Raw genomic sequence first — 16442 nt, forward strand, 5'->3', positions numbered from 1 at the left:
GCAAAGCTTTCGGACCAAGCTATATCTCCACACATGCAACACCTTCGCATGGCCAAGTAATAGAATCAAGCTTAAAGACTGACGGCCTCATATAAGAACAGACAGACAGGGGGGCTGCCAGCGAGGAGGAGCAGAGAAACATGCAGGCCTCATGGTTTGGCGTTATGGTCAAAGGCCTTGCCATTCACTCTAAAGGACAGGCAAAAAAGACGAATCAGGCTCAGGAAACATGCCCATAAAACAAAACTATACGACGTTAGAAGATATGGGAGGGGAAGAAGAACAAGATGACACGATCGACACCTAAAAAGATTTTGTGGAGCTAGCATGTGGCTTGTTGTACGTACAGTACATGATACAGCCCGTGGTGCCATGTGGCTAAATTAATAAACACACAGAGTGGGGGGAGGAGGGAGGCACAGCAAGAATTATTCTCCATTTGAGGGTTGTGCGACGGTTGATAACCCTGGAAAGTGCAGCTCACTGCATGCTCAATCACCTTTGCTTCAATAAGTACAGGACATACAGTATTTGTACCAGGGCGATCATCTCTGGCTCTATGTTTGCGTTCACTGAAATACTTCATGATGTGAGGCAACGCTGCCACCCAGAGGCTATTCTTTCTCCCCTCCCCATTTGTCATTTGAATGTTATTGCACAACTGAAGTGCAGCATGGATACATTTTATTTTAATCAATTTAGAACCAAATTAAAATAGAATAGCAAATTAATCATACAGGGTTTAGATTAAAGGTTTCGACATATCTATCATACCAATAACAACTTCTGCTAAGAATAGACAGAACTGACAGTTAATAATAATAATAATAATAATAATAATAATGAATATAAAGCACAAGGTAAAATGTCTTTAGATAAAGGATAGAGGGGAAAATCTTTAAAACTATAAAAGATTGGGCAGATTAGCGTTTCCTGAGGCATGTAAAGTCTAGCTAGCACGATGAAAGATAAAAGAAATAACAAAACAAAAGCATCTCTTAACTCATTAAGCACTGATCAAGGCTGTTCTCTAATAACAAAGCAATAACAAAACCTATTTAACAAGACATGACACGCTCCATGGGTTGCCAGTTTGGTAGCTAGACTCCCCCGAAAACCTTCAGCCACCACCCGGACAGAAGCTGACCAACAACAGTGTCCACCTGGCAACATCTAACTCAACGCCTATTGGCCAGTAGCTCTCAGGTGTGGTGAAAACGAGAGAAGCCAGGCAACGGCTGTGCCTGATCCTGCACTTGTTGACCTAGAGCAGGTCATCAGAGGATGTTGCAGAAGAACTTCTTCTCTCGGAAGGGGTTCTCAGAGGCGGGGACGGGTACGATCAGAGGGTCCTCGCGTGTGTGGGCATCGCAGTATGCCATCAGGTCTGCAGCCGCTTTGGATACCTGCGTTAAGAGAAAGGTATAACAGAGACTTATGTAACGGATTTTACAATTTACAATTTAGGCATTACAGTAAGCAAGGTAAACACAAGGTTAGGCATAGACAATGTAGTCACTGTGGTGCCTCTCGGTAACCTAGCAAGGTAAAACAAGAACTAGTGATGAGGCCTGGGCCGTGGATCAGTGGTCCAGGCACCTTGGCTGGTAATCCAGTCTGGCAGTGTGCCGCGGGTTCGACTCCCGATCCCGAAGGCCTTTACTGCATGTCACCCCCCCCCCCCATCTCTCTCCCCCATTTCCTGTCAGCCTACTGTCTGTCCCTCCATAAAAAATAATAAAATAAAGGCGAAAGCCACAAAAAAACTTTAAAAACCTATCAAGTATCAGCATAAACATTATAATATCAAAAAGGTTATTATGTACACTGAACTACCAACTATAGGATGCCAGGTCAACAGAGGCACCTGGTATCTGTCTAAATAGCATGCTATCTAAATGACATTTTAACCTTTGCACCGAGACAACAAGGATGGCCTGCTATAGGGAAAAATGCTACATCAAGTGCTACGGACTAAGGTGGAGTTTGAAAAGGTGAGTCTTCAGATTACGGCATAAAACTGTCTGCAGTTCCAACTGCAATGGGGAGTTTGTTCCACAGTTTGGGAGCCAGAAGGGAGAAGAGTCTGGGACTGGTCAAGCGTCGTCCTGGATACAAGCAAGGACTGTCTAAAGAGGACGAGACGCGAAGACCGTACGGGCGACGCCATGTTGCTCCATGGAAGGATAGAAACATGCGCAATGGGCTATATGCAGCCAACACTTCCGCCTTCAGCTTCCTGGGTCTCAACTGCGCATGTTTCTTTCCTTCCATGGAGCAACATGGCGTCGCCCGTACGGTCTTCACGTCTCGTCCTCTTTAGACAGTCCTTGGATACAAGGTCAAGTTTTCAGTTAAATCCTACATTTATTTAAATAGTGTATAATAGTGTGTAACAAGTGTAGTATACTAATATATTGCCTGGATTACTGGTTTGTTTGCATTTACAAACAAATTATTAAGTGGCGTACAGCCGTACACACATACTGTACACCAGTGGTTCCCAAAGTGGGGTCCGGGGACCCCCAGGGGTCCTTGAGGGAGTTCCAGGGGGTCCCCAGCTAAATTATAGTTTGAAAGCATGTTCAACAGAAGTGTCACATAACAATACCGCCATCAAGCCAGCTAGTATTTATAATTCTTCCTTCATAACTGCATAAAAACGTCCCCCAAAATGTAAATAGCAGCTAAATTAATCCTAGAAAGGAGATAAGTGATGTTGTGCCCAATAGAGCAGGACGCATATTCAATCAATGACCTGACTGAATGCAAACAAGAAATATAACAACACTCTCTCTTGTTACACAACGAAAACAGCCTAATTGGATTATTGTCTTAGTAAAGGGACAACAATTAGATTATTAAGTACATGTAGGACTCCACAGGAGTAAAGCGGTAGTGCACGGTATGTCATTATAGGACCATGGGCCGACTGTAATTACTGTGCAGCCTCATGATGGAAGGAGAGAGCTGGGCCTTCTAATTAGCACAGATCACATTCCTTTGGCTGATTGAGCAATTAATGAGAATATGGTGATCCCTCCGTCAGCCACACAGAGACGGCTCTTGTCTCGTCCCCTCGTCAGATCTCTCTTAATTAAATTTAGAGAATCGGGCCAAGGGAGCCGGCTTCTTCCTCTACTTTCTTAACCACTTAAGTTATGCACTTTGTCGTACGGCGAATAGCCAAAAGGTTGCCGATCTACATGCTCACAACGTGAGTGAGTTTGTAGATCTGCTATTGTCACTATTTCGCATAATGACATGCTCAAAATAGGGACGCCAGGTTGGAAGTGGTTAATAAGCCTTTTTGAGGGGCGCTAGACACTCCCAACGTCTGGCTTTCAGACATGACGTCTTGTGGCAGCCAAGTCTATGGACTTTGTTTCTTGTCTTATTCATGCACTCCCAAAAACCAGCAAGCCCCCACAATTCAACATCCCCCCCCCCCCCCCCCCCATCAGCATGCCACCCCTGTGACTTGGCTACAAAAGCAAACAACGGTGCTTGTGATTTTTGAGGGGCGCAGCCAAGTCTATGGACTTTTAATGTTTGTTTAGTGCAATAAATGACTACGTGACGATGAGGATGAGGACGGTGTTGGACTGTTGGCAACACCAGTAAAGCACGAGAAGGAAATTGACTTTTTAGACAGTAGTATGACAGTAGTATGACAGTGGTATGACAGTAGTATGACAGTGGTATGACAGTGGTATGACAGTGGTATGACAGTGGTATGACAGCGGTATGACAGCGGTATGACAGCGGTATGACAGCGGTATGACAGTGGTATGACAGTGGTATGACAGTGGTATGACAGTGGTATGACAGTAGTATGACAGTGGTATGACAGTAGTATGACAGTAGTATGACAGTGGTATGACAGTGGTATGACAGTAGTATGACAGTAGTATGACAGTGGTATGACAGTAGTATGACAGTAGTATGACAGTAGTATGACAGTGGTATGACAGTAGTATGACAGTAGTATGACAGTGGTATGACAGTAGTATGACAGTAGTATGACAGTAGTATGACAGTGGTATGACAGTAGTATGACAGTAGTATGACAGTGGTATGACAGTGGTATGACAGTAGTATGACAGTAGTATGACAGTAGTATGACAGTGGTATGACAGTGGTATGACAGTGGTATGACAGTAGTATGACAGTAGTATGACAGTAGTATGACAGTGGTATGACAGTGGTATGACAGTGGTATGACAGTAGTATGACAGTAGTATGACAGTAGTATGACAGTGGTATGACAGTGGTATGACAGTGGTATGACAGTAGTATGACAGTAGTATGACAGTAGTATGACAGTGGTATGACAGTAGTATGACAGTGGTATGACAGTGGTATGACAGTAGTATGACAGTAGTATGACAGTGGTATGACAGTAGTATGACAGTAGTATGACAGTGGTATGACAGTAGTATGACAGTAGTATGACAGTGGTATGACAGTAGTACGACAGTGGTACGACAGTAGTACGACAGTAGTATGACAGTAGTATGACAGTAGTATGACAGTAGTATGACAGTGGTATGACAGTAGTATGACAGTAGTATGACAGTAGTATGACAGTGGAAATGATCTGGGACGATGACGAGTATGAGCAACGGTACGATGGCGACGGTCTCTTGACTTTAAGCTAAGAACTCACCGGCCAGGAAAATAGAGAAGAACTTGAACAAGGTGGGCAAGGATGAAGATGACGATGCTACGCCACTAAAAGACCACAAGTAAGGCCCGGCATGAGGAAGTTGCAGCCTATTTTTTGTGTTTGCTTTATGTATGCCCCCCCCCCCCCACACACACACACACACAACGTTGTGTGGCAGCCACAGTGGGCGCCCCTCACTTCACACGAGTGTGATTGTTTTATTTGCTTGTGGGAGCATCGAGTGACAACATAGAGTCGATGAAAAGTGTGTATAGGAAGAGTGATTGTGTCAAGTACACTAAAAACAGACTGTAAATACTGTAAATCAGAGTCATTGTTGTAATGGCCCTAACCCCTAACCCCCGATTTGAAGTTGGGAATAATCACGTTTTCGATCTACTTAGTAGAGAGGGAGGGTTTCCATGATGTACACAACCTTGTGTTGTGCTCAGGGACGTGCAGAGAGCGTTAGAGGGGCAGGGGCTGCACTCCCGTAAGAGGGCACTTTTGGACAAAAAATTGCGAAAATAGCAGATCTACAAGCTCAAAACCGCGTCGCAGAGATTGTAGATCAGCTATTTTCGGGGCGCAACCCAGCACTCTTTAGCTAGTGGACAACATGTGTGTAACAACATGGATTTGGATGGTGCCTTCCGGTATGTGGCATGGAAAGGAGAGGAGGGCAGTTTGCATCTCTTTAACTATAGTAAATGCTGCATTCGTGGTCTGGAGAGGGCAGTTGTTTTACAGACGGGTAAAAGGGCCCTTTGATGTCTATGTGTGCACGTCCCTGGTGTAGTAGGGGTGATAGAGTGTGGTAAGTATCCATAACCCAGCATATAATGCTGAGAGAACAGCTTCGGGACCCAGAGGCAATCACTCCCGAGCACATGAGCAGCATAATTCCAATCAAATGATGAAACCAGCCCTCTGGCTGCACAAAATAGTAGGCTGTGCATGGAAACAGTTCAAGGGGGCCATACCACGCCTTCGCTGTCTGAGAGGGGAACGCACAGGATGATATCAAATAGGTTAAATTGATACGGAGGGAATGTGTTTGGGATGGCGTTTGGGAATGCGTTTGGCATGCAGGAAGTGTGTGTGCAGAATTTGGCACCGACCAGGTTAACGGTGCCGGAGATTAGCTGGTAACAGACTGACGGACGGACGGACGGACGGACGGACGGACGGACACACACGCACACGCACACGCACACGCACACGCACACGCACACGCACACGCACACGCACACACACACACACACACACACACACACACACACACACACACACGGACGGAGTGTAAAAACATACTCTCTCCCCATGCCTTCGGCCTGGTGGAGACAATTACCAAAAAGTTATACAAAAAGTGTGAATTCACAAAGCCCACAGCACAGCAGTGATTGGTTGGGCCAGTGAGATTGAAATGACATGAATGAGTAACCATTTCGAGGCATATAAGGGGAGGTGACTGACCCCAAAAAACCCCATTGCGACCACAAAAAGCATGGTGCGTTCCAACCTCACATGCAGCTTTCTGACGTTGGATATTGTAACTTGAAATCGGACTTGCAACTCAACTGGGAACATCAACACTAAGGTAATCAGGGACATGGCATACTGTAGTCAGATGATTCCTCACTCTTTCCACCCAGACCTACCATGCAGGGACTTCAGCCAAATACACCCTAATATTACTGCCACTACTGGCTATATATACTGTACCGACTGCAGCAGGAAAAGAATCCTAGACAATCTCAGACAATTGACAATGATCCAACACAGGTAGACAAATGATAGAGGGCAGAGGAAGATGTCTGACGCAGGCCAATTGTCTTTTTGAGAAAGAGAGATGGGATACAGGAAGGCGAGAGAGAGAGAGAGAGAGAGAGAGAGAGAGAGAGAGACACACACACATGCCCCCCCCCCCCCCCCCCACACACACACACACACACACACACACACACACACACACACACACACACACACACACACACACACACACACACACACACAGTCAGAGAGAGTGATGGGCAGCAGCAACATCCACTCTATCAGTATCTATCTTGTCTCTCTCTGTGTGACACTCCAGTCACCATTCAGCATCCTTTCTGTGGGAAAATCGCGTCATGGCCCGTCCACAAATACACTCTCATACCCCAGTCTGCTGAAATAGTGCCAGAGAAGCTATTCTTACTGGTGGATCTAAACTAACACACCATCTACGGTTTCTGGAGTGTGACAGACATGTAGTGACTGTTTGTCACACAACGTGAGCCCCGTTGGCCAACGCAGAGCGGAGTAACATCATGAATATGTTCTGTGTATGACAGCTAGTGCGGTTGGGAATGCTATATCTTTCACACTGTTAAAAAGGACAGGTTTTGCATTTTGTGATGTATTACACAGTGGCAGTATGCTTGTGCAAGTTGGCACCTCGACAGAGTGCATTTCTAGTTATTTAGGTTTTCTCCAAGGGTGTAATGAGCAACACATAAGCCCTGATTCACTAAGCTGTTCGTAAATAGTGCCTAAATAAAGTGACTAAAGGTGGTGCGTGTTTTCGATAACACAAACGTGTGATTCACCAACGGGCGTGTAAATCTCTCATATGTGTGCATCGCTGGTCTTCCTCATTTCCGTCTGAAAGCCAGGGGCGTGTTCACGTGGAGAATCATTTGCATTAGTAGCCTACACACCCCATTTAAGACCATTAAAGGCAACCGGGAACGTCCTATGTCAGAATTAAAATGTGACAACAGCATGAGGTGTTGTCCAAAACAACTAGTCTGGAGATTTAGTAGCTACAATGGAACAATTTTGAGTTGAGTGTGTCTTGCACAGACGCCTAGCTATGGCAATCATTGAGGGTAGGAAGAAGAGCATTATTCATTCATTTGCCCAGACATTTTATATTTTCCCCCCAGCAATATGAACTAGTGACCCGTTAGTCACAAGCCCATCTTTGTAACTTCTGCACAACCACTGTCATTACATTGCAAACGTTGTCAAATAATTCTATTCTTATTCTACCCCAAAGAAGAACATTAAATTAACTTAAAAATACACAAATTATAATCCTCTCTCAGTCTCTATATACAAGCATTGTGGAAGGTTTTTCTGTGTACTGACCAGCAAAGTTGTGGCACAGCTGTAGAGTTAAGATCTGACTGATTTGGTTTGGTCTGTTTTCTCTCAGACCAGTTATTATATCAGATGACACTTACTGTAGGTCAAAGGGATTGTTCCTGTTACTGTTGTGTTCTGTTCAAGAGAACACACTTTCTACAGAATCTGTTGCACTGGGTATATGAAGTGTGAACGTATGTATGTTGTTCTGGGAGTCAGACAGAGTGTTCCATTGTAAACATGTAGGTTTGGCACCAATATCCGGATACTTAAAATATACTTTTAGATCTGAGTTGTGGTCTCTGTCTCATTGTTGTGTCTATTATACTTTCTGAATACCTATTTCACAATCTGATGACCTCTGTTACCTAAATTGGTTCAATTTAAACCGGCTTCTAATGGGTATAAAACTTGGGGTGGCAGTGGCTTTGGAGGTAGAGGTCGAACTACAATTTAGATAAAAAATACAAATATAAAGCTATTTAATTACACACTATGCTATTTACTACAAGACATAGTGATACTGTATACTATAATAATGGTGTGGCTTCTCGGTCCAGTCTTGATGGTAATTTATCCAGAAAAACACTGTTAAGATACCTGACTCTGTGCTAAACTGAAAGCCCTTAATGTAATTTAGGATGATACATAATTCTGTTTGACTTCAAACCATACTGATTGATTGTACCGCTGGACACAAATTAATACAGACATAAAGACTAAATAGTATTTACTCAAGTCATCTAAAGCATGGAGTGACATGGTTAGTGACATTGAACACAGGTACACATGCATGCTCTGTCTCACACACACACACACACACACACACACACACACACACACACACACACAGTCAAGTGTACCTTTATTCTATCCATGCAGGCCTCCATCTTCAGCTGCTCCACTGCTTTCCTGGCCTGGGAGATGCTGGCGGTGCTGTTGTTAGTGATGCTGCCGTCCTTCATGCTGGAACGGAAGCACAGAAGCACATATTAGCCCATTCTGACCTGAGATCAGATTCTAAAAATGTCTTCTACATCCTGACAGTTTTCCATTCTGACCTGAGATCAGATTCTAAAAATGTCTTCTACGTCAGACGTTCTTTGATTAAAATAAATAAATAGCAGACCTACAAGCTCGTAGCGCGCCACTCGGTGGCGCGCTATGAGCTTGTAGATCTGCTATTTTTCAATAGTTAAAGCACAACATAATGCTCACACTAAATGGGTTAAAAACAGTTGACTATATCATGGGTTCCCAAAGTGGGGTCTGGGGACCCCTAGGGGTACTTGAGGGAGTTCCAGGGGGTACCTAGCTCAATTAGAGATAGTTGGGAACCGAATGGACCCTTATGGGTCTGTAACTCTGAGAGTGTACATATTTGTACACTCTCAGAGTTAAATTAACAGTGGTTTTACAATATAAATTGGGGTGGGTCCCAGAGATAGAAATGCCATTAAACCGGGGGTCCGTATCATAATGCGTGTGAAACTGTGAAACTCCATGAAATTAATATGTTTCGGAAACACTGCTAGAGCCGTAAAAATACTCCCTTATCGGGGTCACTGGTATATGTTTTCAAATGGGGGGGTCTGTGGCCTAATAAATGTTGATTTGGGGGTCCTTGACAGGAAAAAGTTTGGGAACCACTGGACTATATGCAGGCCGTGACCATGTACCATTGGAGTTTGGAAGCACTCGTTTTCTGTAAAGCAACATCCTGCTGCCTCCTGCGTGATGTGCAAATTCAAAACAGGTGGTACACATGCAGGGCTGTTGAGTGATATCCAACGAGCACTTCCAAACTCAAACACATTTATAACAGTGTGGTGCAACTCCGTGTGGGGGTCCCCGGGGGGGTCCCCGGAACTTCCAGACCCCCAGGAACGCACCCAGGGGGCCGGGCCAGTTCCGGCGAGCTGCCCCGTGTCCGAAACGGTTGAGAAATGACAGAGTTACCGTGTGGGGGTCCCCAGGGGGTCCCTCTACTGTACTGTACTGATACACCTGGAATCATCATATATACAGTTAATATGTACTGTATGTGTGTGTTAGGCTGCACAACAGTGACACTTTGAAAACCAACTAAATTCTATTTTCGTGCTCGGACACAGCCAGCCAGGCAGCCAGAGACACATAAAGCTCCTTAACAGGCGGTAGGACGGACGCACACACAATCCTGCAAACTTTGAAAGCCAATGTTAGCCAATTAGGATGGAATATGAAATATCGGACAGATCCGTCTTGAACACATGACTATAGAGATACTGTTTAACGATTTGCAGGATCTTTGGACAGAATCTGGAGGAGTAATATCAAAAGATGTGTTTGAACAAAAGTCGGCCTCCTAGTGGCGCTATAACAGGCCATTCTGGAAAGTTTGGGGCAGAGGTTCATCGTTGGCATAAAGGGAGTGTGTGTGCAAAAGTTGGCATCGACCGGGTTAACAGACGGACGGACGGACTCACACACAATCCTGCAAACTTTGAAAGCCAATGTTAGCCAATTAGGATGGAATATGAAATATCGGACAGATCCGTCTTGAACACATGACTATAAAGATAGTGTGTAACGATTTCACAAAGGTCAGCCTCCTGGTGGCGCTATAACAGACCGTGTGGGGCAGAGGTTCATCGTTGGCATCCAGGGAGTCTGTGTGCAAAATTTGGCATCGACCGGGTTTTAACGTTGCCGGAGATTAGCTGTACACGGACGGACGCACACACAAGACAGACTCACCCACGGACGCGAGTGCAATACATACTCTCTCCCCACGCCTTCGGCCTGACGGAGAAAATAATGATAATACCGGTAGATAATAAACCTTTTTATTGTGAAACTGAAAAATAGGAACTTGTGTACTACGTTAGTTCCATTGATCCAAGTCCATTGATCATAACATGCTCTGAAAACGCACGCGGCTCAGCCGTCTTATTATACCACTCGACACGGCAGCCGTGCTGGGAAAGCTTCTGGGATGTTCAAGTGTTCAATCCAGTGTTTGATCATCCAGTAAAGGTTGAGAAGCGCTGCATTCAGAGGCCCCAAAAAGCACCAGCAGCCTCCAGTCCTCCTTGAAGGAGGCTATAAGGAGCCATTCCATGTACCAGCAGCCTCCAGTCCTCCTTGAAGGAGGCTAAGGAGCCATTCCATGTACCAGCAGCCTCCAGTCCTCCTTGAAGGAGGCTATAAGGAGCCATTCCATGTACCAGCAGCCTCCAGTCCTCCTTGAAGGAGGCTAAGGAGCCATTCCATGTACCAGCAGCCTCCAGTCCTCCTTGAAGGAGGCTAAGGAGCCATTCCATGCCGTGCCACAACCATTATGTGCTCTCAGACATGGAACTTTAAAGCAGCTAAGCACCTTCGGTATTTATTTATTTATACGGAAATTATGTTTTGAATCCATTCACCGCTCAATGCCTATGAGTATGGACATCTTTTAATTAAGAATCTTAAGTTAATACTTGTGTGCTTGTTCAAGCATGAATTTAAGCAGGCAAGTTGGTTAAAAAATTATACATTGGCCCAGGAGAGTTGGAGGAGAGGGTTTTTTTTTGTCCTACAAACACCTGGTTGGTACTGTATAGCCACATCAGTGTTTGTGACAGTGAACATTACAGTTCCACAATGGCTGCGGTAGGTTATGTCCTCGGTGATAAAAATCCATTTGGGTATTATTGAGTGGTGCAACCACTCCCTTACGGAGCTACTGTATGTGTGTGGCTGGGTGGGTGGGTGGCTGGCTGGCTGGGTGTCTGGGTATGAGCACGAAAACAGCATGGTTGTTTTTCACCTGTGCGCAACCTAATGCACACACGAACACACACGCACGTATTAACTGTAAATATGCTATCGGGTGTGCCAGTACAGTACAGTGACAGTACAGTACAGTAGAGGGTACAGTAGAGGGACCGCCACACAGTACTCTGCCGCACAGTAACTGTCATTTCTCAACCGTTTCGGACGCGGGGCGGCACGCCGGAACCGGCCCGGCCCCCTGGGCGCGTTCCTGGGGGTCTGGAACTCCCCCAGAGACGTGCAGAGAGTGTTAGAGGGGAACACCCTGAAATACCGTAAGATTTTGGACAAAAATAGCAAAAATAGCAGATCTACATAACGCGTCGCGCTGCGAGTAGATCAGCTATTTTCAGCTTTACAGTCCTGTATAAAGCAGTGGTTCCCAAAGTGGGGTCCGGGGACCCCTAGGGGTCCTAGAGGGAGTTCCAGGGGTTCCCCAGCTATGATAGTTCAGAACCAAATGAACCATTAAACCTGACAGAGTTAAATTAACATTGATTTTACAATATAAATCGGGGTTCCCAGAGATAGAAATGCCATTAAATGGGAGTCGTAGTCATGTCAAACTGAGGGTCCTTGAAACTAAACGGGTTGAGAATCACTGCTAGAGCCGTAAACATCTTCTCTCATGGGGGTCCCTGGCATTGGCATCTCTTTTCAAATGGGGGTCCGCGGGCTATCTAGTGTCAATTTGGGGTCCTTGGGGCACGGTGGCACAGTCGGTCGCCTTACAGCTAGAAGGTCCTGGGTTAGATTCCCGCTGGGGACGCTGTGGGCGCTGCTGGGGGCGTGTTCTCTCCTCCAGTCCGCATCATCAGTGCCCATACCCGAGGCGTGGTTGGCGAAAGGGCCTTTCTGTGTGGAGTTTGCATGTTCTCCCTGTGTCCCCTAGGGTAGGTACCCTCACAAAACACATGCAGTAATCCTGGTCTCTATACTGCCTCCACCTGGCCAGCCGGGGCGCCTGATGGAGTGGAAAGGAACTGGTCGGAAATAACATGTTCCTTCCACGCGTGATGCGCTATACGTCCGGCCGGGGAAAGTCCCCCCTGTCAGGTGAAAAGAAGCAGCTTTGACTCCTCATGCAAATAAGGGGGCATGAGGTCAGTCCGCTGCCCCCCCCCCCCCCAGGTTGGCAGAGGAAGTGTAATACCCAGGATTACATTAGATAATTGACACTGGGTGAAAAAACCGTGGGATAAAAAAAGAATACGTCCACTGGTCCAACATCACACCCTCGGCAGGACCACATAAGACCTTTTGTTTTTAAAAGCTCAACAGTATGCAGGTGGTTTGGCTCATCCATTAATGCACTCAAACTACCGGTATCCATGCTATAGGTCCAGATTTAATCTGGCATGATTTCTTCACCTGGGCTGGGCCCTATATATGTTCATTGACCACCTCACTCGCAAATATTGGACAATTTGGAGAGAGAGAGTTTGAAAAAAAAAGAAAAAGTACAGGTGCATATAGGCGTCCTAATTCCTATCTGAAAAGAAACACATAGCCTACAGTATATATAGGCTATGCCTGGGGCTGGCTCCAGCCTTTATCATATAGGCCTCTCGGTCTCGGATGATAGTCAATAATCAATAATAAAATCGAATAACAATTTTAAATGCACAAACATATTTCGTTGGCGGTATAATCATCCACAATGTATAGCTATACTCGCATCAATTAATCACGGACCGGTATGGCAACGATATGTTTATTGCATCGGCATATAGCTGCATTCAAATGAATGGTATAATATATAAACCCATTACGGATGCTATGTAAAGGGCTGGTGGGCGGCGAGAAGATTTCCTTTAGCAAATAAAACCCTAAAGAGCTATAATAAAGCCGGTTTACAGCGTTTTGATCACATCTCAAACCACCAGGCCCACTTTTCACTTCATCCTCAGCCTGTATACGGCCGGTTATCGAGCAATATATATAGGCTATAACATAAACATGGTACCCACATCTACCGGGGCAGCCGCGGCGCTGTGAATATGGTCATGTTTGAATAAAGGCATCATCATGTACAGTAATCTTATAGGATTTAATTTCCAGACATAGGCTACCCCCCCCCCATGCGATTTGCGGCCCTTGGGGTGGAACAGAAAACCAAACATGATCAGAGTTCACGTTTTTTTTGGGGTGTGTGCATAAAATGGCTCTTTACATGATCAAAGAATTGTGTATTAATAAAGCAAAAAAAAAATCTTTCAAACCATCGGTTGATTAGCTATATGCGCAGATGTTGGCCACACGCCACCTACCTGAAATGTGCGTCCCTAATGTCTCCAATGTGTTGATAATTCCGGGGTTGACTCCACCCAACAAAGAGATCTGTCAAAAAAAACCCTGAAAAAACGGGAGACTGATCAGAGAAAGCCCCCTCGCTGCTGTTGTAACAGATCAGATGATTATTATAGCCAGGCAGGACGTCGTTTTCATCCGTGGTTTCATCGGCGTGCGGCTCTGCCGTGGTGGTGTCTCGCCCCGAAAGGTATGGTGTTGCGTTTACGCATATTCCGTTCAAGGAGGACCGGAGGATGAATCAATCCGAAATGAGCAGCTACGGCGCACGGCAGGTCCCGGAGAGTGATTACGCATGCAGCATAGGAGGGGATCCTCGCTATGACGGCGGAATATGGGGCAGGAACCACTCAATCACAAGACCATGCAGGGCTAGGAGGCGAGCTGCTGCTGAGTCTGAGAATATAATACACACAGGCGCTACTAGTACAGCCTACATACAGTAGCTTTCGCCCACCACCACCAGCTAGAAAAAAATATGGCTTAGAGAAATAAGTATAGTGGGCAATTCTGGTAGCGAGAAACGCATTCAGTCACACCCCTCCTCAACCCCCTCCAACTCCAAGCGAAGCAGCGTTCTTCTTACAGACAGCGACAGCCTGGCTGGGATTTAGGTTTCCCCATTTCACTTTATACATCAGAGCGTTGACATCACGGCGTCGGGTGGGTGGGTCCCCCCCTGATTTAGCCTATAGTTCAAGCAGGTATGAGTTCGTATAATTAATGACAGGCGTTTATCGACGAGTATTCATTCATATACAAATATTATCAACCTGAATAAACACGAACGATTTTTTTCCTTAATTCCGCCCACACTGTTGTCCCACGTACATTACACAATAATTGACAAATAGTCAAGGTATAAGGCGAAGAAAACAGATCAACTAAAAGTTTCTTAAATATTATATATGTATTTATAATATTGGTCACTTGGTTTATCCATACATACAAAAAAGAAAACGAACAAACAGAAAAAAATGGCATCAGGACTTAATTCCTGGATGCCAAATAAACCACAAACCAGTCCAGAAAGGCAAACAATGAGGGGGGGGGGGGGGGAGGGATCAATACACATTAAGTAACATAAGACAATTACCTTAAATTATGCATAGCTTAATTCATCAACAGAAAAAATAACACTCAATATTTCCTTCTGTGTTGGAAAGCATATTAAAGACAAATCTTTTAGTAGCCTATTTTCCTCCCTGCAAATGTTTGTCATTTTCTTCAAAATATCATTCATACAATCTTCTTATACCTGCTGATGCTCGAGGAGAGACCATATACAACAGTCTGGAGATGCAACTTTGAGAGCGGAGAAAGGCATATAGGAGCAACACATACTGTATGTACAGAAGCAAGCATTATAAGAGCACTGTAAACATCATGGAGTAATCAAACAGCAACATCCTTTGCGTCCCCGCTTGTTTTTCTTTAACCCATTTTGACCTGAAAAAGCTATGTTTCTATGTCAGTCGTTCTTCGATTTTTCAAAAATAGCAGACCTACAAGCTCGTAGCGCGCCACTCGGTGGCGCGCTACGAGCTTGTAGATCTGCTATTTCTCAATAGCTAAAGCATAACATAATGCTAACACCAAAAGGGGTTCCTGCCCAGAATGGGTTAAAAAAAAAACAGGTGTGCCGCACAAACTACACAGCATTAGTTCAGGGCAGCTGAATCAGAAGGAAAAATCAAGTAACAAAACATATATATATAAGTATATATAGTCCAGAAATGATAAAGACGTTTTCCCTTTTTCTTGTAAACACATTTTGAGTTGAACACAGGTGTGAAATGTACAATGTTAGGAACCCCGTCAAGGACCCTACTGAGCTGAAGACCGTTGCAGTGTTTTCACTGCAGTGGAATTTCTGCAAAAACAAAACATGAATGCTTATAATCACTGCCATTTTAGAATGATGGAGCTAATTTTTATATATTTTCTGAATAATTACCATCTCAGACTGAGGTAATCCATATAGACTCTATATACCTTACGTTGTGTCAGTGGATGGAATTAAATCTGAAAGCGATGCCTCTCATCGTCAAACCATACGGTCAACTGGCTAGAAGATGACACATAGGGGTGGTGGAGGCCAAAACAAAATTAGAGAAGAGGGAAAAAAAAGTGCTTTGCATTCTTCCATTTCAGTTAAAGACCACACAGATATGAATTATGAAACACATTGAACGTGCAGAAGGTGGAGAGAATGTAATGAACGTGGTATAGCGGTTTGTTTGTGTTGCCGTTTACTATCCCCCAAAGAAAGGCAGAGGAGACCTTTCCTCTTATTGATCAGTAACTGTGTTGCCTGAAGCAAGGAAGGTGAGAGCAGATGTTCCTCTCTCAGCTCAGGCTGGACCTCAAAACCTTTCGGACCTGGCCCACGAAAATCCCCTCTTGTGCTACTCTGTTCAGGTTCTCATAGCCATAGGAATGTCTCTGTGTGGGGGTACACAACAACATATACAACAGCTAGCGGACCTTCGATGGTTCACAGGACACCTGCGTACAAATAAGAGCGAGGCAAGCG

At 44.9% G+C, this 16442-nt stretch overlaps 1 protein-coding gene across 1 annotated transcript; it reads right to left on the bottom strand.

Annotated features, from left to right (window-relative positions):
• Positions 1-1277: 1277 nt before the first annotated feature.
• Positions 1278-8763, bottom strand: gng4 (G protein subunit gamma 4; the record flags this gene model as incomplete). Its single annotated transcript, XM_083774565.1, has 2 exons — positions 1278-1406; positions 8662-8763. The coding sequence occupies 2 exons, from the start codon at positions 8761-8763 to the stop codon at positions 1278-1280; spliced, it is 231 nt and encodes a 76-aa protein (XP_083630691.1).
• Between the last annotated feature and the right edge of the window lie 7679 nt (positions 8764-16442).

This window comes from Protomyctophum parallelum, assembly GCF_964188405.1.
Source record: "Protomyctophum parallelum genome assembly, chromosome: 10".
Taxonomy (NCBI): domain Eukaryota; kingdom Metazoa; phylum Chordata; class Actinopteri; order Myctophiformes; family Myctophidae; genus Protomyctophum; species Protomyctophum parallelum.